Raw genomic sequence first — 24,057 nt, 5'->3', positions numbered from 1 at the left:
TCCGCAAGAGTTAACTATCCTCACGATCTAGGCCTTTGAAACCAATGATTGTATAGAATGAAGTCCTCGCTAAATGAAGATAAGAAGGCAAATAGAGATTCAGGTGTTTACTTTTGAGTATCCGCCAGAGAAATTTAGAAAAGGCGTTTACCAAGCACACCTGAGAAAAGGCAATCCTGCTCATGACCACTAATTTCATCTTGTTGCCTTGGTTTAGTGTTATTCTCAGCCAAGTGCCTAAGAATTAACGCTATCCCCTTTTCTGCCTTCTTTTTGTATTCACAGCAGCACCTAGCATGGAGCTTTCAGTATGTAGCTCAGTAAATATCTATCATTCTGCATCTTTTCCCAGCATTTTAAATTCAACACATCCAAAACCAAACACAGCTCTCATCCCAATCAATCACTGCCTTTTCCAGACCTCCTGATTTCCCTCAATGGTGCCAACGTTTTCCTAGTCGCCCAGACTAAGAATTTTAGTCACTTTATGTTTATCAGTAATTTACTTGTTAAAGATATATTAAGGTCTTATTATACCCGGAGGTATATGGGGTACCCAGTAAGTGTTTACTAAATGAAATGATGAAATAATTCCACATGTATTTATTGAGTGCTTATCATGCATTGGGAAATGTAAGAGAGAGAGAAAAGATTGAGACCTAGCTCCTGCCTTCATCACCTTATAATATGGTAGAGATAATAATGCATGTGTAATAAAAAGCTGCAATAACAGCCATAATAGATGTGTAAACAGAGCTCTGTAAGAGCACAAAAGAAGGTAACACCACCCCTGCCTTGGAGCATCAGGGACCATGGACTGTTACCTAAAGATGGTGTCATTCAAGCTGCAAGTTGAAGGATCATTTGGGCAGTCAGAGGTAGGCTGTGGGAAAGGCACTGAAGGACAGGAAAATATGATGTAGCTCCAGATGCATGAAAAGGAAGGGGATTCCAGGACAGGGCTAGTAGTCAGATGTGTCTGTAGCAAAGGATGCAAATAGCAAAATAATGAAAGCTGAAGTCAGAAATGTAACGATTGTGGTTTGGTTAGGAAGAGTTTAGATTTCTACGCTAAGGATTTGGGATGTTCATGAGCTTTGAAAAACTCTGAAATATTTTTGCACACAATGTGGGACCCGAGCTGTGCTTTGTCCAGAGAAGAGAAAGCAATGTGTTAAGGGTAAACAAACCATGGAATGGCTTGTAATATGTAATATGATGAACACTTGAAGGACTCAGAGATGGTTAGAAGAGGAACAACTTTGAGATCAAAGAGCTATTTTCAATTGTCCAAGAGGCTGACCAGTGGAAGAGAGAGTGTATCAACTTTTGGACAGAAATAAAACGAGTTGGTGAAAGAAGAAGCCAGCAGATTTCAGTTCAAATCAACACATTACTTTCTAATATGGCCAAATAAAAACAGAATTGGAATTGACTGATTTTGTGAAGCAATAGCTAAACTTTGGGGAAAATATCGGAAAAGTAGGAGGCTTGTATGTCAAAGTGAGGGGTTGAACCAAACGAATTTTACAGTTCTCCCGATTCCTAAGGTTCTTTTATTCTAGCTTATAGTTAGTTGTGGGATGTTTAAAGAGAGAACAGAGCATTTGAGAAACCAGTAGCAAGGCTTCTGTGAGACTCAAGACAAAAGATGATGAAGGACCTGATAAGTGTATTGGAAACAGAAGTAGTCATACTCGCCAACACAGAGCACTTATCTATACCCAGCAGTGTTGTAAACACTTGACACATATTGACTCGTTTGAGCCTTACAACCCCATTGTATAGATGGGAAGCCAAAGCATGAAAAAATGTAGTTACTTGCCCATGTTCACATAGTGAATCCATGGCTCAGCAAGTATTCTAGCCCAAGAAATCAGGCTTCAGAGTCCAGACTCCCAAACTACTATGCTCTACTGGCTCTCTAGAGAGAGAGAAATAGAAGTGCAACTGAAAACAGAAGGCCTGGCCAGAGCATCAGGGGAAAAGAAGATGAAAACATAATGTAAAGGTTCCTAGTTTTGGAAACCAGGAACATTATCATGGTCTTAACAAAAAATAATGAAGTCAAGGTAAGAAACTGGATTGTGAGTAGAAATTTAAAGGTAGGTTATAAATTTAGGTTATATAAATTTATATAGGTATATAAATTTAGGTTATAAATTTAAAGGTAGGTTATACAGAGTTCAGGGTGCTGGGGGCCTAGCCAGGTAGAACTATGTAGCATTATATTTGTGAAATTGAGAGTAATCCAAAGACTGTAACTCTGTCTGAATACAGCTAAATTAATGCCCTGCCTACTCCTAGCTTTCCTGCACTGCACTGCAACCTCACTGGAGTGTTGGTATTGTGGGACAAGGATAGACGTGAAGTCAACTTCTTTATTCCATTATTAATCCTTAGAAGACAGCTTTTAGGACACATATAAAATATGTCTCTTAAGGTTCACATGACACTAATAACCATAGAGCCTTTTAAACATTCTAATGTTTGCCGTAGAGTAAAATTATAAATTTTAAAACCTAAATGTATTAAGTGACACTAAGTTGTGTATTCAAATGATGTATAAGGACATTTATATGCCTTTGTCCTCCTCATGCTGAGGATTTTGTTGACTCTGGATTCTTTACATTTCTTTTTTCCTCGTCCTATTTATTTATAGGGGCAAAAATAAGCTGTAGGTATGCAGTCTGCTGGGCAATGATGGCAGCTTTGTAAATACGTATGCAGCCCTTCCCCAGGTCTTAGAAAGCTGCTTTCCATGCCTCTGTAATGCCTTGAACACTCCTGCATTAAGGATGCAGGAGCCTATCATAGTTACACAGGTTGCCTCATGACAGCCAGCATTGTCTGTCTGGTGGACTGCAATTAGATTTCATGTTTTAAAACCTGGGATCCCTTTGCAAGAGTGTTGAATGGGGGGAAAAACAGCTCTGTAAGGCCTTTTAAATTCAGAATAAATCGATCAGTCTACACGAAGTGTCCTGCCACCAAACAGCTTTGGCTTCACCATTGAAGTATGCTTTCAGATGTGTTTGGGGGCTTGAATGTGTCTCTGAACATCTCTCAGTCCATAGTAGAGCTTCAAGGAACAGGAACCTTTCTATGCTACATTGGGAGTCTTATTGCCTTAGCAAAACACCATGCAAGAGTTTTAGATGTGCATCAGGGGGTTAATAAAATTCGTTTGGAGGAGAAAAGAGGTAATGTCAACATTTTTTCAAAAAGGGGAAATAGGTCTAATATCATCAGAGAAAGGAGAGAAAATTCTCCCCAGTGCAATTTTAACATTATGTCAAATCATGCCAAAAAGAGTGCAAACCTTTATGAAGAATCGCTTTCTAACTTTACAATAAATACTTCTTAAGTAGCCACTCTGAGCCAGGACGTAGAAATAATTGTTCCAGTAGTAGTTGTCTATAGTTTTATAAGTGAGAACACTGTTTTATTGAGGCAAATGATGTGAGTTTGGTACCCCGATGAACCAGTTAGGCCTGCCCTTGTAGGTGGTCAGACTGCGAATTGGTAGCAAGGATGATGAAAAAGTCTTAGTAAAAAGCTGTGGATACATCACACAAACTTTCCCACTGCTGAACACTCAGTCCAGAGCACATGGCCTACCACTAATGGTAAGTTGGGATTTCCCAAGGTTCTTACTTTCTCCTTAAGGTAATGTTTTATTCTGACAAATCTGGTACCCACTGAGTCAAGTGAAAAGCATTTGTGAAACAAGTATCTAGATTTCGACATTCTTTGGCAATGGAAAATACTATTGGATAGGCAAGTGCGTTCGGTTCATAATCAAAGGATTGAGACACAGTCTTGCATTCCCTAGCCATAAATGGGTAGAGGTCCACCCCAGCCTCAATGCTTCCAGCTTCTGATCACTGAGATAGGCAAAATATGACTCTAGACTTATGGGAGAATATTTTATTTGGCCAACAAGGAAACCAAATTTATTCCAGAGGAAGAGTCTAGATGTTGAAAAAAAGACCAGTTATTTTGTTGACTTTAAAAGTTGTAATTCAGGCATGATTTCTTTCTGTCTTACTGGGTTTTTCAGATTTACCAAAGAACAGTTCACCATTTTATAAAGGAAATCTAAAGCCATGTGATAACCATAATCTATGAAACATTAAGCTGAAAGTCAATCCAACTCTTGATCTTCGAATACTAGCTTCTTTCACATTTTTGTTCTTATCCATCAAGCATTTGAGAATCATCTCAAGATTTTTTATAGGCTGGAGTGTGTTATTGTTGTTGTTACTGCTGCTTATATGTTGCTATTTGTACAGAAAGAGCAAGCTGACATTTTGTAATCTCTTCAATCAGATTGTTGTTCAAATGTAAGATAGTGTTAAGAGATTACTAACATATATTGAAGCCCATTGTAATGCTGGGGCCAAGGGACAAGTTTTATGCTTATGTCATAGGTTTTCTGTAACTGAAGAAAGATTCACCATTAACATCTCAAACATACACACACACACACACACACACACACACACACACACACACAATGTAATATATAGCCCGTGGTAAAACCAAATCTTTGTCATAGCAAGGTACTTGTAAAGAGCACATATATGTGGTATTGACGTTAACTCTATGCAGTAAAATAAATGAATTAACAACTAATATTTTTCCAATTGCTTTTCAGAGAAATAGAGACCAAAAAAGTGTGTGCGCATTATGTGTGTGCCTGCATTCATGAGCATGTGTTCTATGAAGTCAATAGTTACATATGTAGTCCCACTCTTAAGTAGAATGTCTACCACTGCAGAATGAAAGGAGCTGAAAGTAGTAAAATAAAAATGATTCAAATATTTGAAAAAACAATACCAAAGTACACAGACTTTTGTTCTTGATAATATTTCTTATTTGTGGTTGATTCACTTTTGTGATTCATTTTTGTGAAGAACCTGTAAAAACTTTTCAACCCTTTAAGCTGTGTGAGTTCACGCTGCTCACACTTACCAAATCAGCTTACTTTTCCCCTTACTCTTCCTTCCCACACAATTCACAAAAAACAGTGAGAAAATCTTCATAATTTCCCCCTAAAATGTTATATTATAGTCTAACAAAACGAAAGGTTTCTATTTCTTTAGGATCATTAATTCCCAATTCTTGATTTTCCTTATGCTCCCAGCTTGATTTCCTTTGATCTTTAACTGATTCTACTAGATGCTGGACAAGTAGACACATAATAATTCCTTAAATTTTATGAATTTTTACATCAAAGGTGTCCTTTCCTTGTTTAAAATATCACATTGTGTTATTGAAAAATATCATACAAATATATTTTTTAGAACGAATAGATATCCAGATTTAATATTTTGGGGTGCTCAATATTATCATTGTCATTATCATCTGGCACAGCCAGAGTGCCAAGAATAACAGAATTTACTTTATTGGGAACTTTTGTCTGAAAAGTAAATCTCAGAGAAATAGTTCTGAGGAAGGCTGTGAGGGATTTACTATTTAATCAAATTGTTCTTTGTCAGCATGCAACAAAGAAGTGTTCCTAGTTGTATCTTAGTTCAATTTATACAAGTGTTGTTCGTTGTTGACATGCATAAAGAAACTTATTAAAAATGAAATGTCTCAATAGAACTTTAAAGTGTCTGCCTGTATTTTTCATGTTCTTTTCCAATACATTTGCACAGAAGAATGTTTATATTTTAGCATTCTTTTGTCATATTTTGTAGCCTGTAATGTTAATGTATTTTCAACTAGATAAGAAATATTACACATAGAATAGAACTACTCGTGACACAAATATATTAGAGCAAATATTATTTCCATCATGTTTATAAATTATACAATTGCCAGCATCTGTTTTCTGTTAGTTCTTGCCCCACACCTACCCCACTGCTGATTATAAAAAAAATTGGGATTGAAAAACATCTTAGAATCGGTCCAGAAACTCCATTTACAACTGGATACAGTTGCAGGGATGTTGATGCAGTTCAAAGTGAGGAATGCTTATTGTTTAAGATCTGCTTCTCCATTTGTAGTAATTTATTTCTTAGAGGATTCCTGTACTCATGAGGATATTGCTTCCCACCTGGATACTTGCGGCGCTGAAACGATAAATCAGATTAGTGGTTGTGGCTCATATCCATGGAGGGCTTTGTGTTGAGGAGTGCAAGTCCTATCTCCACGAATTTATTCAATAGAGCAGTCCCTAAAGAAAGTTCTTTCTCACTGGTTCCTTATATTCTTTCATAAATTATTATTAAATATTTCAGGGGTGTAAAAATAACATAATGAACAACTGTAAACCTACAACGTACCTGTAGAAATTAACAAATACAAATGAAGTCCCCGTGTATCCTTTTGTGGTCCCATTCCTCTCCCTTCCCTGAAGTGGAAATGACAAGCCTGAATTTAATCATCCTTGTACATATTTTGGGGCTTTTATAAATAAGTACATACCTATAAAAAATTTTTTCTCCATGTGTTTAAATTTCATATAAATAACTTGTTTTCTTCCTTCGTCATTATGTTTAAAAGGTTTATCCACATTGAGGCAGGTACCTCTACTTCATTCAAATTAATTTCTGTGGTTTATACACTGTATGAATGCAGCAAAATTTGTCCATTTTCCTATTGATGTACATTTAAGTTAGGACACACACATATCAATGAATATGCTTCTTCAAAATGTTCTCGGGTATTCTTAGGCCTTTATGTTCCATATAGATTTTAGGATCAGTTTTTCAAACTCTATGAAAAATGTTGGGATATTGCCTGGAATTACACTGAACTTACAGAACTGATAGAGGAAAATTGACATCCTAATGATATTGAGGTTTGTGGGCCATGAACACAGTATATCTCTCCACTGATTGAGTCTTTGTATATTTCTTCAATTCAAAAACTTTTAAAATCTTTGTATTTTATTTTATTTTTAAGTTTTTATTTTAATGCCAGTCAGCTAACAGAGAGTCTTGTATTAGCTTCAAGTGTACAATATAGTGATTCAACACTTCCATACAACACCCAGTGCTCATCACAAGTGCACTCCTTAATCCCCATCGTTTGTTTAACCCAACCCCCCACCTCCTTCCCCTCTGGTAACTATCAGCTTGTTCCCTATAGTTAAGAGTCTGTTTCTTAGTTTGTCTCGCTCTGTCTCTTTTTTTCCCTTTGTTCATTTGTTTTGTTTCTTAAATCTCACTTAGCATTATACTGTCTAACTCCATCCATGTCATTGCAAATGGCAAGAGTTCATTATTTTCCACGGATAAATAATATTCCCGAGTGTGTGTGTGTGTGTGTGTGTGTGTGTGTGTGTTGGAATAGTTTGATAAGAATAAGTGTTAATTCTTCTTTAAATGTTTGGTAGAATTCACCTGTAAAGCCATTTGGCCCTGGACTTTTGTTTGTTGCGAGTTTTTTTATTACTGATTCCATTTCTTTGCTGGTTATCAGTCTGTTCAAATTTTCTATTTATTCCTGATTCAGTTTTGGGAGTTTATATGTTTCTAGGAATTTATCCATTTCTTCTAGGTTGTCCAATTTGTTGGCATACAGTTTTTCATAATATTCTCATAATCGTTTGTATTTCTGTGGTGTTGGTTATTTTTCCTCTCTCATTTGTAATTTTATTTATTTGACTCCTTTCTCTTTTTTCTTTGTAAGTCTGGCTACAAGTTTATCAGTTTTATTAGTTTTTTCAAACAACCAGCTCCTGGTTGCATAGATCTGTTCTATTGAGGTTTTTCTAGTTTCTATATCACTTATTTCTGCTCTAATATTTATTTATTTCCTTCCTTCAGCTGGTTTTAGGTTTTGTTTATTCTTTTTCTAGCTCCTTTAGGTGTAAGGTTAAGCTGTTTATTTGGGATTTTTCTTGCTTCTTGCGGTAGACCTGTATTGCTGTAAACTTCCCTCTTAGAACCACTTTTGTTGCTTCCCAAAGGTTGTGTTTTTGTTTTCATTAGTTTACATGTACTTTTTTATTTCTTCTTCTATTTCCTGGTCGACCCATTCATTGTTTAGTAGCATGCTATTTAACCTCTGTGTATTTGTGGTCTTTCCAGATTTTTTCTTGTGGTTGACTTCTAGTTTCATAGCATTATGGTCAGAAAAGATGCATGATATGACTTCAATCTTACTGAATTTGTTGAGGCTGGTTTTGTAGGCTAATAGGTGATCTATTCTGGAGAGTGTTCCATGTGCACTTGAAAAGAATGTGTATTCTGCTGTTTTGGGATGGAATGTTCTGAATATATCTCTTAAATACATCTGGTCCAGTGTGTCACTCAAAGCCATTGTTTCCTTGTTGATTTTCTGTTTAGATGGTCTTCCCATTGATGTAGGTGGGGTGTTAAAGTCCCCTACTATTATTGTATTAGTATTGGTTAGTTCCTTTATGTTTGTTATTAACTGTTTTATGTATTTTGGTTCTTCTATGTTGGGTGCATATACATGTACAATTGTTGTATCTTCTTTTTGGTGTTCTCCCCTTTATTTTTATATAGTGTCCTTCTTTGACTCCTGTTGTAGTCTTTGTTTTAAAGTCTATTTGTTGTAATATAAGTAGTGCTACTCCAGATTTCTTTTCATATCCATTTGCTTGATAAATGTTTCTCCATCTCCACACTTTCAATCCGCAGGTTTCTTTATGTCTGACATGAGTCTCTTGTAGGCAGTATATATATATGGGTCTTATTTCTTTTTATCCATTCTGTCACCCTGTGAATTTTGATTGGAGGCTTTAGTCCATTTACATTCAAAGTAATTACTGATAGATATGTGTTTATTGCCATTTTATTACTTATTTTGTGATTATTTCTGAAAGTTTTCTATGATCCTCTCTCGTCTCTCTTTCATGTTTTGCTTATTTTCTTTAGTGATATATTTGGATTTCTTTTTCTTTATTCTTTGCATAGTTATTAGTGGTTTTAAAATATTTATTTATTTTGAGAGAGAGAGAGAGGAGAAAGCACAAGTGGGGAAGGGGCAGAGAGAGAGGGAAAGAGGGAATCTCAAGCAGGCTCCACACTGCCAGTGCAGAATCTGATGCAGGGCTCAATTCCATGAGTGGTGATATGATCTGAGCTGAAATCAAGAGTCAGATGCTGAACTGACTGAGCCACCCAGGTGCCTCAGTGGTTCTTGATTTTTGGTTACCATTAGGTTTGAATATAACCTCTTCTGCATATAGCAGTCTATGTTAAGTTGATGGCCATTCTCATTCAAACCATTGTTTACTACTCTCCTCCTCACATTTTCAGCATATGTTGTCATATTTTATATCCTTTTATGTCGTGAGTTCATTGACTGATTTTTTTTTACAGATATACTCATTTTTACTGAGTTTGTGTTGCCTGCCTTTATACTGTCACTTTTGGTCTCTCTTTTCCACTCAGAGAGTCCCCTTAAATATTTCTTGCAAGGCTGATTTAGTGTTCATGAACTCCTTTAGTTTTTGTTTGTCTAGGAAACCATCTTTCCTTCTATTCTGAATGATAGCCTTGCTGCATAGACTATTCTTGGCTGCAGATTTTTCCCATTCAGTACATTGAGTATATCATGCCACTACCTTCTGGCTTGCCAAGTTTTTACTGAGAAATCTCCTGCTAGCCTTATGGGCTTTCCCTTGTAAGTTGCTGACTTCCTTTGTCTTGCGGCTTTTAATACTTTTTCTTTATCACTATATTTTGCAAATTCAATTACAATATATCTCGGTGTGGGTCTGATTTTGTTGATTTTGATGGGAGTTCTCTGTGCTTCCTGGGTCTGGATGTCTGGTTCTTTCCCCAGATTGGGAAGTTTCAGCTATTATTTCTTCACATAAATTTTCTGCCCACTTCTCTCTCTTCTTTTTCTACAACTCCTATAATAAGAATGCTGTTATGTTTGATAGAGTCACTGAGTTCCCTAAGTTTATTCTCATTTTATGTAATTCCTTTTTCTCTCTTTTGTTCAGCTTAATTTCTTTCCATTATTCTGTCTTGTAAGTCACCAATTAATTCCTCTCTTCCCCAATCCTGCTGTTTATATCGTCAAGTGTGCTTCTCAGTTTGAGTCTTTGTCTTTGCTATGTATTAAGGGTCTCACTCATGTCTTCCACTCTTTTCTCGAGTCCAGTGAGTGTCCTTATGATCATTCCTTTAAATTCTCTATCAGGCATGTTACTTATATCTGTTTCATTTAGATATCTGGGCATTGCCTTGTCCTGTTATTTCGCTTGGAATAGATTGGTCTTTCTCCTCATTTTGTCTGCCTCTCTGTGTCTGTTTCTGTGTGTTAAGAAAGCCAGCTGTGTCTTCTGCTCTTGAAAGTAGTGACTTTATGAAAAGGTGGTCTGGAGTCCCTGCAGTGCAGTGTGCCCTGTTCACCAGAACCTGGTACTTCAGGAGAATATCCTCTGTGTGTTGCTTATGCTCTGCTGTTGTGTCTGAGTCACTTTTCCTTTCAGTGCAGTCCTCTTGCCTGGCTCTCTGCCTGTTGTGAGCTTTCAGGCCCCCTCTGAGGGGACACATCCACCTGGAAACTTGCGAGTGGGCTGACAATGCTAGCAAAATTTGCATTGGGCCACTAGTACTATCTGGGATATGCCAGATCCCATAAAACGCTGCAGTGGCTGGAGGCTGTGTGCTGGGGCAGCCAGGGCACAGTGCAGTGACTTAGCATGGCATGAGGCAACAGTTGTGCACCCAGCATCTGGCTGCAGCTTGCATGGGTGCCTAGGCATGCATGGCTGTGTACTGCACTGCAGCTATGCAAGTGTTCACACAGCTTTATTGACATTTGCCCTGAGTCCTGAGCTGAGGCTACAAGTGTCTGTGCAACCCTGCTTCCCACAGGTGGCTCTGTGTTTATGCTGGAGTGCAAGGGAGGGAAATGGCACCTGCCAGCCCCCTCATTTTCAAAGAAGTCCCTCAACACTCTCTGAAATCAGTATGAACAGATCTGTCTCCCATTTGCCCCTGGCATTGTGTAAACTGCCAGTTTTAATTTGCCTCTCTGCACAGGCTGCTGTCTCTTTAAGGGTGGTGAGCCAGCTATCACTAGCCCTCACAGCTAGCCCAGTGCTGAGTCAGCTAACTTTTAAAGCTCCAGGTTCCCAAGTCCCACGGTTTATACAAACTCACCGAATTCAACCCCTCTGGTTTTCAAAGCCAAACCTTATGGGAATTAGTCTTCCCCATGCGACCCCCTCTGGGGTGAGGGCCCATTTCTCTGCCCTTTCTCCACACACAGCTCAGTCCCTCCTGTGGGCAGCCTCCCTCTACCTTTCTGAACTTCCTAACCTTTCAGATACAGCTTCTTCCATATGTTTAATTGTGGTTTTTGTTCTGCCAGTCTTCAGATCACTCTCTGATTCATTGACTTGGATGTGGATGATATCTAGTTGTAAATGTGGTACGGATGGGCTCAGGGTCCTCCTACTCTGTCATCTTCCCAAGCTCCTCAAAAAGTTTTTAAAATCTTATGTGAAAGAATGTTGAACTTTTTTGGCTAGATTTATGATTGTAAGTAAAGTTTTTTTAAGTACATGTTCTTATTTGGCTTTGATATATAGACATGATGTTGATCTTTTTTTGTGTTGATTTTTTATCTAACAACCTTGCTATCCTCTCTTCTAATTTTCATAGTTTACCTATACATTCTATTTTGTCTCTTCCTTTTCAGGCTACACATTTTATATTTTTGGTTGCCTTATCACACTAGCTGTCTCTAGTACAACATTGAATTAGAAGCAGTAGTTAATCGTAGCACTTCTGACTTTAAGACTAATATCTCTATTATTTTATTACTAAGTGTGATAATTACTTTAAGATTTTGGTAAATAACTTCTATCGTATTAAGTAAGTTCCCTTCTAGTCCTGTTTTGCTAAGAGATTCTATCATAAATAGGAACTAAGTTTTATATAATGTTCTTCCTGTATATAATATAATAATATTTCTTTAATCCATTATGAAATGAACTTAAAGTGAAATGGATTAATTTAATGATGAATTACATGAATACATTTTCTTTTTTTATTTTTTTAATGTTTATTTTTGAGGGAGAGAGAGAGAGACAGAGCATGAGTGGGGGAGGAGCAGAGAGAGAGACACACACATACACACACACAGAATCAGAAGCAGGCTCCAGGCTCAGAGCTGTCAGCACAGAGCCCGACACCAGGCTCGAACTCACCAACTGTGAGATCATGACCTGAGCCGAAGTTGGACGCTTAACCAACTGAGGCACCCAGGTGTGCCCCAACATGAATACATTTTCAAAAGTTAAACCATCCTAGCATTCATGCCTACTTGGTTGTAATTTTTGTATTTGTGTGTGTGTGTGTGTGCGCGCGTTCGCGCATGCATGCATGCTGGTTTGATTTCCAGATCTTTTACTGGAGTTTGCAGCCATGTTTATAAGTGAGAATGGCCTATAAAAAAAGTCCCTTCTTTTCTTTTTTTTTTTTTTTTTTTTAATTTTTTTTCAACGTTTTTTTTTTATTTATTTTTGAGACAGAGAGAGACAGAGCATGAACGGGGGAGGGGCAGAGAGAGAGGGAGACACAGAATCGGAAACAGGCTCCAGGCTCTGAGCCATCAGCCCAGAGCCTGACGCGGGGCTCGAACTCACGGACCGCGAGATCGTGACCTGGCTGAAGTCGGACACTTAACCGACTGCGCCACCCAGGCGCCCCAAGTCCCTTCTTTTCTTACCCCATTTTGGAACTAAATTATACTAGTCTTACAAAATCATTCAGGAAGACTTCTCTATTTTCCTGTTCTCTGTTATTGCTTAAAGTAGAGAATATCTGTTCCTTGGAAGTTTGGCAAAATACACCTACAAAACCATGTAGGCCATTTTCAGTGTCATTAATGTATATTCAGGCTTTCTAAGTCCATTTTGTTTTCTTGAAAAATGTGTACTTCATCTAGGTTTCAAACTTACTGGCATAAAGGTTTTCATAGCACTCTTCTTTATTTTTATTTTTTAATCTTTAGTGTTTATTTGTATAATTTCTTATTTTCCTTGCTTTCTCTTGCCAGAGGGCTCTCTTTTTTATTATTCATGCCAAAGACATAGATTTTGGTTTTGTTGATATTTTCTATTGTTTCTTTGTTTCTGGTTTCATTAACTTCTGCTCTTACCTTTACTGTTTCCTTCCTTCTACTTATATGCAGTCCTTTTTCTAAGTTTTTTGAGTTGAACACTTTGTTCATTAATTTTCTATTGTTCTTTCTATTAAATGTATGTAAGGCTGTAAATTTCCTTTAAGTAACTGTCTAAGCTGCATCCCACAAGTTTTTATAAATCGTATACTTTCATTGTTATTGAGTTCCTAATTTCCAATATAATTTTTTATGTAATCCGTGAATTATTTTAAAGTGTGTTTTTAAAGAACACTTTTCTGTGGGTTTTTCTTTTTTCTTTTTGTTTATTGATTTCTAACTTTAGTACATTTTGCTGAGACATCATGATCTGTATGATGTAAAATCTTTGCCATTTATTGAGCCTTGCCTTGTGAACTACTATTTGTCAGTTTTGTAGGTATTCTGTATGTGCTTGAAAAGAATATGCATCACATAATCATAGCTTTGAGGTTCCATATATATCCAGTATACTAAAGTTGTTAATTGTACTATACAGATTTTCTACATCCTCACTAATTTTTTATCTTCTTATTACTGATTGTGAAATTTTTAGTTCATCTTATTATCATTCTGTCAAGCTTTTGTTTTATCTATCTAGAAGCCATATTTTCTTCTATGGTCTGGATTGTTAGATCTCCCTGGTGAATTATTCCTTTTATCATTACATAATGACTCTCTTTATCCATAATAATGCTTTATACCCTGAAATCTATTTCATCTGATAATGTTATAGCTATACCAAGTTTCTCTGGACAGTAATTTCCTAGAATGCTTTTTTCCTTTTATTCCTAAATTTGTATTAGTATATTTCAGCATATCTCTTATTAACAGAAAGAACATAACTATAATTTCTTTTCCACTCAATTCCAGAGTCTCTCTCTTTTCAATTTCAGGCTCACTTTGTTTTTATTTACTGGGATTACTGACATGTTTGTATTTATAGCCCAAAATCTTCTTTTGTGCCTTCTATTTATAATATTTATTTTTTCTATGTCTTTTCCCTCTTTTCTACTTTTTCTTTGATTGAGCTATCTTCATTCTTTTTCCACCTCTTCTGGTTAGGAAGTTGTATATACTGTTTCTGTTCTTTTGGGCATTACAACTAATTTCTTTACATTTTATTAAAATATAACACATATACAGAAAAGTACAAAAGTCATAAGTGTACGGCCTAGTGAATTATCTAAGTATGAAATCCCTGTTAACTACCACCCAAGTGAAAATATAGGATACTTATCCCCAGAAGCTTCCTTTGTGCCCCTCCCCAATTATTACCTCCTCCTAACTTTCCTCCCCAAGGTAACTGTCCTGACTTTTAATACTTGCCTGCTTTCCAGAAATTTTATTAATGGAATCTTATAGTACATATGATTTTGCATTTCATTTCTTTCACTCAACAGTATTTTTAGAGGGATTCATCTATATTATGGCACATTGCTATAGATCATCCATTTTCACATCGATACACTATTTTTTGCAAAGATACTACAGTTATATCTTCTATTGTTGATGGATCTTTAAAGCATTTCCATTTTTTGCCTAGTACATATAATTCTATGAACACTTTTATACCTATCTTTCGGTGAATATTTGCTTTCTTACACTTTTGTGGAGTAAATACTGAGAAGCGGAATCACTGAGCCACAGGGTATACATATATCAAACTTAGCAGATAATGTCAAAGAGTTTTCCAAAGTGGTTGTACCAATTTACACAATCCCATTTAGTATATGAGACTTTTTCTTACTTCACATTGTCATCAACACTTATTACTGACAGTCTTTTAGATTTGAACCATTCTTGTGGGTGTGCAGTGATATTTCATTGTTATTTGATTTTGTATCTCTTTGATAAGTGATGATGCCAAGTATGTTTTCATATACTTTTGTAGATTTGGATATCCTCTTTTATGAAATACCTCTTCAGGTCTCTTGCTCATTTTTGTATTGAGTTATGTGTCTTGTTATTATTGATTTGAAGAAGTTCTTTGTATATCCTGGATACAAGCTGTTTTTCAGTTATACGTGCTGTGAATATATTCTACCACTTATAGCATTTTTTCTTTTTTTCTTTTTATTTTTTTTAATGTTTATTTCTGAGACAGAGAGACAGAGCATGAGTGGGGGAGGGGCAGAGAGGGAGACACAGAATCAGAACCAGGCTCCAGGCTCTGAGCTGTCAGCACAGAGCCCGACGTGGGGCTCAAACTTACAAACCTTGAGATCATGACCTGAGCTGAAGTCAGTCGTTCAACCGACTGAGCCACCCAGGCGCCCCTCACATATTAATTCTAATAATTTATCTATATAGATTATTTTTGTAGTTTGTATGCACACAGTCATCCTATCTTTGAATAATGATGGCTATATTTATTCCTCTTCAGTTTTTATCATTTTTTTCTCTTTCTTACATTATTACACTGGCTAGGGCCTCTAAAATTATGTTGTATAGAAGTGATGATCATAGGCATCTTTTCTCAGTCTCAGTAATAGAAGAATTTTCAACATCTCACTATTAAATGTGATGTTTGCTGTGGGTTTTTTGTAGCTAATCTTTATCAGATTAAAGCTCCTCTTAGTCTTAGTTTGCTATAAGTCTTTATCATGAATAGATGTTTAGTATTTTACCAAATACTTATATATCTATTTAGATGATCATATGATTTTTTTCTTTTATTCCATATATGTGATGAATTACATTGATTTCAGATGTTAACGTAATCGTGTATTCTTAGAATAAGCAAAAATTGGTCATTATATTACTTCATGTTATGTAATGCTAGATTTGTTGTGTTAGTATTTGTTTAAGATTTTTGCATTCGGGGGGCCTGGGTGGCTCAGTCGGTTAAGCGTCCAACTTTGGCTCAGGTCATGATCTCATGGTTCATGGGTTCGAGCCCTGTGTTGAACGTTGGGCTGTGTGCCAACAGCTCAGAGCCTGGAGCCTGCTTCAGATTCTGTGTCTCCTTCTCTTTCTGCCACTCCCCTGCTCATGCTCTGTCTCTCTTGGTCTCTCAAAAATAAATAAAGATTAAAAAATTGTTTTAAAAAAAGATTTTTGCATTCATATAAGTGAGATTGGCCTATATTTTTTTCCTATAATATCCTCGTAAGAATTTTATATCAAGGTTATGCTGGCCTCATAACTCATATGGTGGTGTTTCCTCTATTCTTTGGAAATGGTTATTCAAGACTGGCACCTTTTCTTCCTTAAAAAAGTTTGGTATATTTACAAGTGAAGTCATCTGAGCCTGTGATTTTCTTTGTGGGAATATTTTTCATTGTGGATTCAGGTTCTTTATAGAAGCTATTTAGTTTCCTTTTGTGTGTATGTTTGTTATTGTAAGTTGTGTTTGCTAGGAATTTGTCCATTTCATTGAAATTTTCAAATATATTGAAAAGTTGTTTTTCATATTCTTTTATAATGTTTTATGTTTATATAGTCAGTAGCAATCCCATCTTTTTCATTCATGATATTGGTTATTTGGGTCTTCTGTATTTTCTTCTTGATCAGTCCCTATCAGAAGTTTATCAGGGTTTTTTGGGCTATGCAAATTTTCAAGTATTGGCTTTCTGTTTGGTTCCTATTTAATTAATTTCAGCTCTTATAATTACCATTTTCTGTCTTCTACGTTCCTTGAGTTTACTTTGCTTTTTTTTTTTCCTAACTTCTTAGAATGGATGCATGGGTCACTGTTTTCTGCTTGTTTTCCTTTCTACCTTATGGGTTTTCCTATATGCATGGATTGAGTTATACAAATCTTGGGATGTCCATTCTATTTTCATTCATTTCAAAGTATTTTCTACTTTCCATGATGATTTCTCTTTTTTGTTGTTGTTCCATCATTTTTTCAGAGGGATATTTTGTAATTTCCAAATGTATGTGCATTTTATAGTTATCTTTTTTGTTTGTATTTTGATTTCAAGTCTTATTCCACAGTGGGCAAAAAACATGCTATAAATAATTGCCGAACTTTGAAATACATTGAGACTTGCTTTGTAGCCCAGCATGTGGTCAATATTTGTAAATGTTCCGTGAGCACTTGAAAATTATTTGCATCTTTTAGCCATTTATGACAGTGCTCTATATGTGGCAATTAGATCAGATTTGTTAATCATGCTACTCAGATATTTCATATCCTTTCTTATTTGTTGTCTGCTTGTTCTATCATCAGTTCATGAGAAAGGGGGTCGTTAGAGTCCCTCACTATGATTATAAATTTGTTTTTTTCTCTTTTTTGTTCATTCAATTATGGTGCATATATTTGGCTGGATATTATCTTCAGTATTAGAAATTTCTTAGCCATTATGTAGTCAAATATTTTTTTCTGCACTCATGAGACTGACAAAAGCTCTACTCAGTTTCTGAGTCTTCCAGCTGCCTCTACCAGAATTGACAGCTACTTCTAGAGGAAAAGCATCCATAAATGTCAGACCCACCTCTCTCGGTTTTCTTTTTTTCCTGGAATGTAGCCCAGTAATAATTTACTCTTTTGTGAACCCCAATAACATGTAACAGATTTTTAAATATATTTTGTCTAGATTTTCCGGTTCCCATCAGGAAAGAATAGTAAAAATTACCTAGGTCACAGTTACTAGAAACAATTCCACCTTTAAATATTTATATATATACTCGACAGAGTATCTTACTTAATTCCTGAATAGTACAAAGTTTTGGAAATATTTCACTCAGGGAACCCTATTGCACATATTATTATTATTATTATTATGTAGTATTTTATTTCAATATTGCTTTCTAACTCCAAAATTTAGTAGGAGGAGGAGTATAGTTAATGCTTTTTTTGCCATCGCTCTGGGTGAGTGGATAGAGTTTATTAGTCGCCATCTCACTGAGATTGCATCCCTTCAAGGGTCCCTGCTTTCTGCAGGAGTTTTAGTCCAACTCCCCATCTTAATGAGCCAAAAACCTCATCCCTTTTTCCTCTGTGGAAGTAAATACCCAAGCCCCTAGTTGTTACTGGGTATAATAACCACTCAAAGCTGCCAGAAGATTGACTTATACGCTGACTTCTTTGGCTGTTAGCACCCTCTTTGCTTCTGACATTGGATAATTCTGTTTTATTGTGAGCCAAGACATGTAATTTTTTTAAATTACTACATTATCGTCAACATTTCTAAGGTTTACATTGAGATGATTTAAGGATAGCCTAATCTGCCATTTTGCTGATACTGTTCATCTAGTCCTCTTTTCAGGAAATCACCAGAATGGTATATTTTTCCTAAATTTTTATGCCTAAAATTTATAGTTATATAAAACAATGTATACAAAATATTTGCCTCTTACTGTTTCTGTTAGCTCTGACTTGATTGGCTTTGACCAGTTTAGCTCCCTAATCTTAGAAAGGCCCTTTCAGTTCTGCCTTGGGGGAGGCCATTAAAGGAGCATAATTACAATCTCAGATTCACTACAAGAACTGAAATTATGAATCCAGGTTATCAGTTAGAGATTCAGAACCAAAATATAGAGAGTAGGTGCTATTTCAAGATCAACCTACTTGAATTACCATTTATTAGGCAACCCTCCCCTTTTTGTATTTTCTGGATTCTATACTTTTCTTACAATCTGGTGATCCCACACACAGTTTTCCATCCACTCTTCTACCCATTCAAATCTGACTTTACCGGCTGCTACTTAATCAGTATAGCTCTTCCTAAAGCCACCAACTTCCATATTGAAAAATTCAGTGGCACTTCTCTGCCTAAATCTCACTTGACTTCTCAGTAATAGTATACTGCTAGCTACTCTCTTCTTGAAAAAAGGTCCCTCTTTTGGCTTTAGTTAGGCCACAATCTCTTGGATTTCCTCCTATCGCTCACTACCTACCTCTCCTTGCCGGTCTCCTTTTGATGGCTCCTCTTTTTATAACCTTATCTTTAAATCATGAGATACCTTAGGGCTCATTTCAGGAGTTGTCCATCTTCCATCCTTGGGGATATCATCTGGTCCCATGCCTTTACATACCACCTTTGGGCTAATGATTGCCAATTTCGTATCTCCAGCCCTGGCCTGTCAAATTCACTTGGCTGTCTATACATTATCTCAAGGTTAATGTTTGATCTTCTATCCTTATTCTTCCCTTAACCTTTCCCATTTCAGTAATGGCAGCAGTATCCACCTACTTGTTTAAGCCAAAACTTTCATTTTTCCCTTTCCTTCAATTCCCATATCTAGTCTTGAGGAACTTCTATGGGTTCTACCTCCAAAATATGTCTCAAATCTGTCCAACAACCATGTGAGCTGTAATTATTACTTCCATTGTGTAGTAAAATGAGCAGAGATTAAGAGAACATGTTAGCAATTTTCCTAAGGGTATAAACCTTTAAGCAGAGGAATCCTTACCTCATGTCCACTATTCTTTCTATCATACTTTGACCTACAGAGAATACTTGTGAATGAATTAGTAAACAAGTTGATTTATACAGTAATAAAGTCTATAGCCATGGGTTTATCAGAAGAATATTCTCACCTACTGAAAAATAACTCTATCTGTAGAGTCGAAAATTTTGTTACATAGAAAGAGCCTTGTTACAGGTAATATAGGGTAATACTGATATCATCACTTGTCATTACCTCTTAATACATAAAACCAGTTTCAGAATTTGAGATTATGAAAGATAGATCACTTGGCTTCCAGAACACTCTCTGTTTCTTTCAAGGGTATATGGCCAATTGTACCCAAAACCTGTTGTGTTACTTCTATCGCATTCTTTCCATAGGCTTTTATCCCCGATTTCCTCCTCCAGCAAGGGTATTCGGTCAAGAAAAAGGTTTGCCAAACTTTTATTTTAGCTTCTCTACTGTCATGACTTTATTAATATTCAGCATTTCTCAAAAACAAGTCAAGGGGACGAGGAGAGAACCTCAGCAGAGCCGTATACAACTTGATTATATTGGCCAAATTATGAATGACATTTCAAGATAAGACTATATTTTAATCAACCAGGATTCATTTTAAATGCTTATAATAAATGCAGTTATTGTTAGTATGTTCAGGGAAACCAGTTGATTACCATCACTGGCAGCTTTACCTTTTGTATATTATAAATTTTATTAGAAAAGCTCTTTCTTTCCAATTGTAGAACCTCTCTTTCTGAATGAAATTAGAGCACTATTTTACCATGTGTGCGTGTGTTTTCCTCAGTGATTGCTTGTAGCATCATAAAATCCTTGTAACATTATTTGTGATCTTAATGAATTTTTAGTGAAACCCACTTGACATTTGTTTGGCATTGACTTCATTTCTAAGCCTTGAATGCCATTATCATTTTATGGACTTTTCAAAATCAATTTGACTTCAGGTTTATTTTATACTTAGAGACTTAACTATCTTTTTTATAGAGTTCCTTGCACAGTCACTCAAATGCTAGAGGTCTTTGTGACTTTTTTTTGAATTTTTTAATGTTTATCTTTGAGAGAGAGACACACACACACACAGAGTATGAGTGGGGGAAGGGCAGAGAGAGAGGGAGACACAGAATCCGAAGCAGGCTCCAGGCTCCGAGCTGTCAGCACAGAGCCCGACACGGGGCTTGAACGCACAAACCATGAGATCATGACCTGAGCCGAGGTCGGACGCTCAAATGACTGAGCCACCCAGGTGCCCCGTGACATTTAGTTTATATATTTAAAATATAAATGTAGAGTGGGATTTTTGGTAATTCTAATGTCTTTTGGGAAGAGTAGACTCTGGTTTTAATACAATATGTAAATGTATCTTCCTTGAATCTCCCACAGAGCTCTGTACCATGGAGTGTGGTAGCCACGGAGTCTGCTCAAGGGGAATTTGCCAGTGTGAAGAAGGCTGGGTAGGACCCACATGTGAAGAACGCTCCTGTCATTCTCACTGTGCTGAGCATGGCCAGTGCAAAGATGGAAAATGTGAGTGTAGCCCTGGATGGGAGGGCGACCACTGCACCATTGGTAAGTACCGCCATAATGCGCAAAAGTAAATTGTATTAACTGAACAAGGAAAAGCAGTTTAGGGATCAGTCACCAGGCTTTTCATAGAACTTGAAGTTGGAGGTGAGAAAGGGGAGGAGGGGGAGCCACAAGTTTGCAAGTTTGGTTAACTGGGAGTTTTCCTGGTTTCCCATTACTTAGGTATTCCTTAGAGTTTCTGTTTTCTAGTGCTTTGAGTTACTCAAATGAAAGATGATACATTGGAAGAAAGTGTCATTAGTTAATAAAAGAAGTGCTTTTGTTGTGAACGTAACATTCACTGCCCATTTTTCCTTTTGAAGAGTATAGGTTGTTTCGGTTGAAAGCACTTAGAGGCAATTTCATTAAATGGGACTGCTTTAACAGGGGCCATTCGATATCATTAGGAGCTGTATTTAATGTATATGAGGAAGACATTCCTGACCTACCATCAACAGAACATCTGTGTTGCACTGTTTATCGGGTGGCGTAGAACCTTTGGGCCGAGGCATCCACCCTCTCCCATCCCTTGTCACCAATTGCACTGATGTTCAGGACGGTGCCTGGGAGAACAGTCTGTGGGTGTGAGAAAGCCTATGTAACAAATCTATCACGTGGTCTTCACATTATAAAAAATAGCAATAATAACTAAAGTTTCAGTTTGAAAGCACTTTTATTTTTTTTTTCAAGAAAAAATCAAAGTCCTTGGCACATATGTGTATCTGCCACAAAGGCCTCCTGCACGTACAGACGGACCAGTACGACTCCCATTGTTCAGCTAAGGAAAGTGGGTCACTGAGTGTTCCAGTGGCATTCCACGAGCACACAGAAAATTCATGCAGAGCAAAGGCCTGGATACCCAATTCACTGTTTGTGGGCTTTTCCTACCCCACCGCCCCCCCCCCCGCCCCGCCCCAGACTATAACACAGCTTTCATTTTTAGGTGAAAGTATTTTGTTATAATGGTTGGAAACTGCCAGAGTAATGTATAATATATATAACATATAATCTTAATAAACTGCATTACTACTCTACTGAAGGTACAGTAAGTCTTGTTCTGTGACTGTGGAAAATATTGTAGATTCATTAAAAAGGTGGTGAGGGGTGAGATTCTGATGCAGCTTAAGTAATTACATTCCTGCTCTACAGTAAGTTTATTGCCTTCACATAAGAGGATTTAAATATTGTGATGATTACCGAAGGTGGTTACTCCAGAACTCCCTTCTCAAGATATTACTAATAAGAAGTTCAAGCTAGTGCTTTTTCACGAAAGTTATTACTGAAATGTAAAAATGCAGCTCTCATACTTTTAATGAAATGTGACACTTTTTTTTAGGAAACCTCATAGAGTTTGTTGCAGAAAAGCCATTAATATCTTTCCCACAGAAAATATTATTCACAAACTACACAGGCCCATGTACCAACTTGTGAGCTGTAGGCATTTCGGCAGTTCACAGTTTGCTGTTCCACTCCCAGGCAACAGATGGCAAACCATTAATACATGTTGTATAGCTGTGGTCTCCCAGAAATTCATTCAATTGCTCTTTTCCTCCCCCTTTCAGCTCACTACTTAGATGCTGTCCGAGGTAAGATTTTTCTCACTCGTTTTATAACAGAAAAATACCATGAACAGAAACTATGCATGTGGTAAAGGCAGGGTGGGTGGGGTTTTGTGTTGGTTGGTTGGTTGGCTGGTTGGTTGGGTTTGTGTGTTTACTTTTGGCAGGCTTCCTGAAGTGTGATAGTGTCAGGTTCCTGCTCTAATAGTCGGACTGAAAAGTAATTTGTTTTTCTAACGTCAAAGAGCTGTCTTTTGCCAGTGGGTATAATAGATTGAAAAGCAGTTTTAAGAACTATTTTTCCTTGGCTCTCTATGGAGTTTGGTGCGTGTGTGTGTTTGTGCATATGTCTTTGTGTACAACACAGGTAATTCGTTATAATGAACTAGGTTTGGATAGACAGCTGAACATTTTCTTTGACATAACAATGGGACTCTAAGTCCATATACAGTATCCTTTCAAGGACAGAGGAGTCATCCTGTTATAAGTAACCCCTCGTGCATCCCCCAAGGATCTGCCTTTGATAGAGACAGTAAGGGGCTTTCTGTCAGATACCCTGGTGCCTTTCATTACCTCCACCTCAGAAGGTTGAATATTTTCCAAATTACCCCTGATTTCTCTTTATCCATTGTACATCCATGACAATGGAACTGGATGAATTCTTTTCTTAAACCTGTATATATTCATCCCATATACCACTCCTTGAGAAATATATATATATATATATATATATATATATATATATTTAATATGTATGTATATAATGAGAGAGAGTCTTTTCATATTTTCTAACAGCCATCTGTCATTTTATTTTTAAGTTTTTTCTTCATCTGGTCTGTTGATAGTTACTTAGAAAACCATTTGGAAGGAACACTGGGTTATATCTGCAGATTTTTCAAAACTTATTTTGCTCTTCATACTTCTGGACTCTTCTCTCAAAGACAGCAAATGAAAAGACTATTGATTGGACTCTCTCCAGTAAAATTCAGATCTGGTCTTGTGCTGCTACTGGGAAAACGTCCAGCAGCTATGTGCCATTATGGCCATCTCCGTTCATCTGTCCACTGAGCGCTTGGCGCATACATGGCTGCCCTTTGGAATAGCTGAACTCGGAACTGTGGGTAGAAAGAGTAGGGCATCCCTGAGAAATTCAGAGTCTAAATGGAGACCGTTGTTAGTGTTTGTGGTTTATCAATGGATGGAAGTCATTTGAGCTCAACAATTTCCTCTATTTATCCAGTTATTCTCTAGAATCCTGAAAGTCTCGATTTGGCATTCATTAGTTCGATAAACGTTTGTTGAGCACTTACTGCAGGCTTAATATTATGCTAGCTTCTGAGCGAGATACCAGATAAGTAAAAATTTAATCCTTAGCCCTCAGATCAATAACAATCTTAAAGAAAACAGCTGAATAAATGCAAAGCAACTGCAGCACATTTCTAAG

The 24,057-nt window shown here is 36.8% G+C and overlaps 1 protein-coding gene across 1 annotated transcript in view; it reads left to right on the top strand.

Moving 5' to 3' along the window:
• Positions 1 to 24,057, top strand: part of TENM1 (teneurin transmembrane protein 1) — a 777,891-nt gene that overhangs the window by 579,029 nt on the left and 174,805 nt on the right. The window contains exons 14-15 of the mRNA XM_049644834.1: positions 20,872 to 21,057; positions 22,617 to 22,640. Coding sequence (XP_049500791.1) covers positions 20,872 to 21,057; positions 22,617 to 22,640 — 210 coding nt within the window. The remainder of the gene's footprint in view (positions 1 to 20,871; positions 21,058 to 22,616; positions 22,641 to 24,057) is intronic.

Source organism: Panthera uncia, chromosome X (assembly GCF_023721935.1).
Source record: "Panthera uncia isolate 11264 chromosome X, Puncia_PCG_1.0, whole genome shotgun sequence".
Classification (NCBI taxonomy): domain Eukaryota; kingdom Metazoa; phylum Chordata; class Mammalia; order Carnivora; family Felidae; genus Panthera; species Panthera uncia.
The sequence above is the reverse complement of the archived record's forward strand: the minus strand, read 5'-3'. Positions and strand labels throughout refer to the sequence as shown.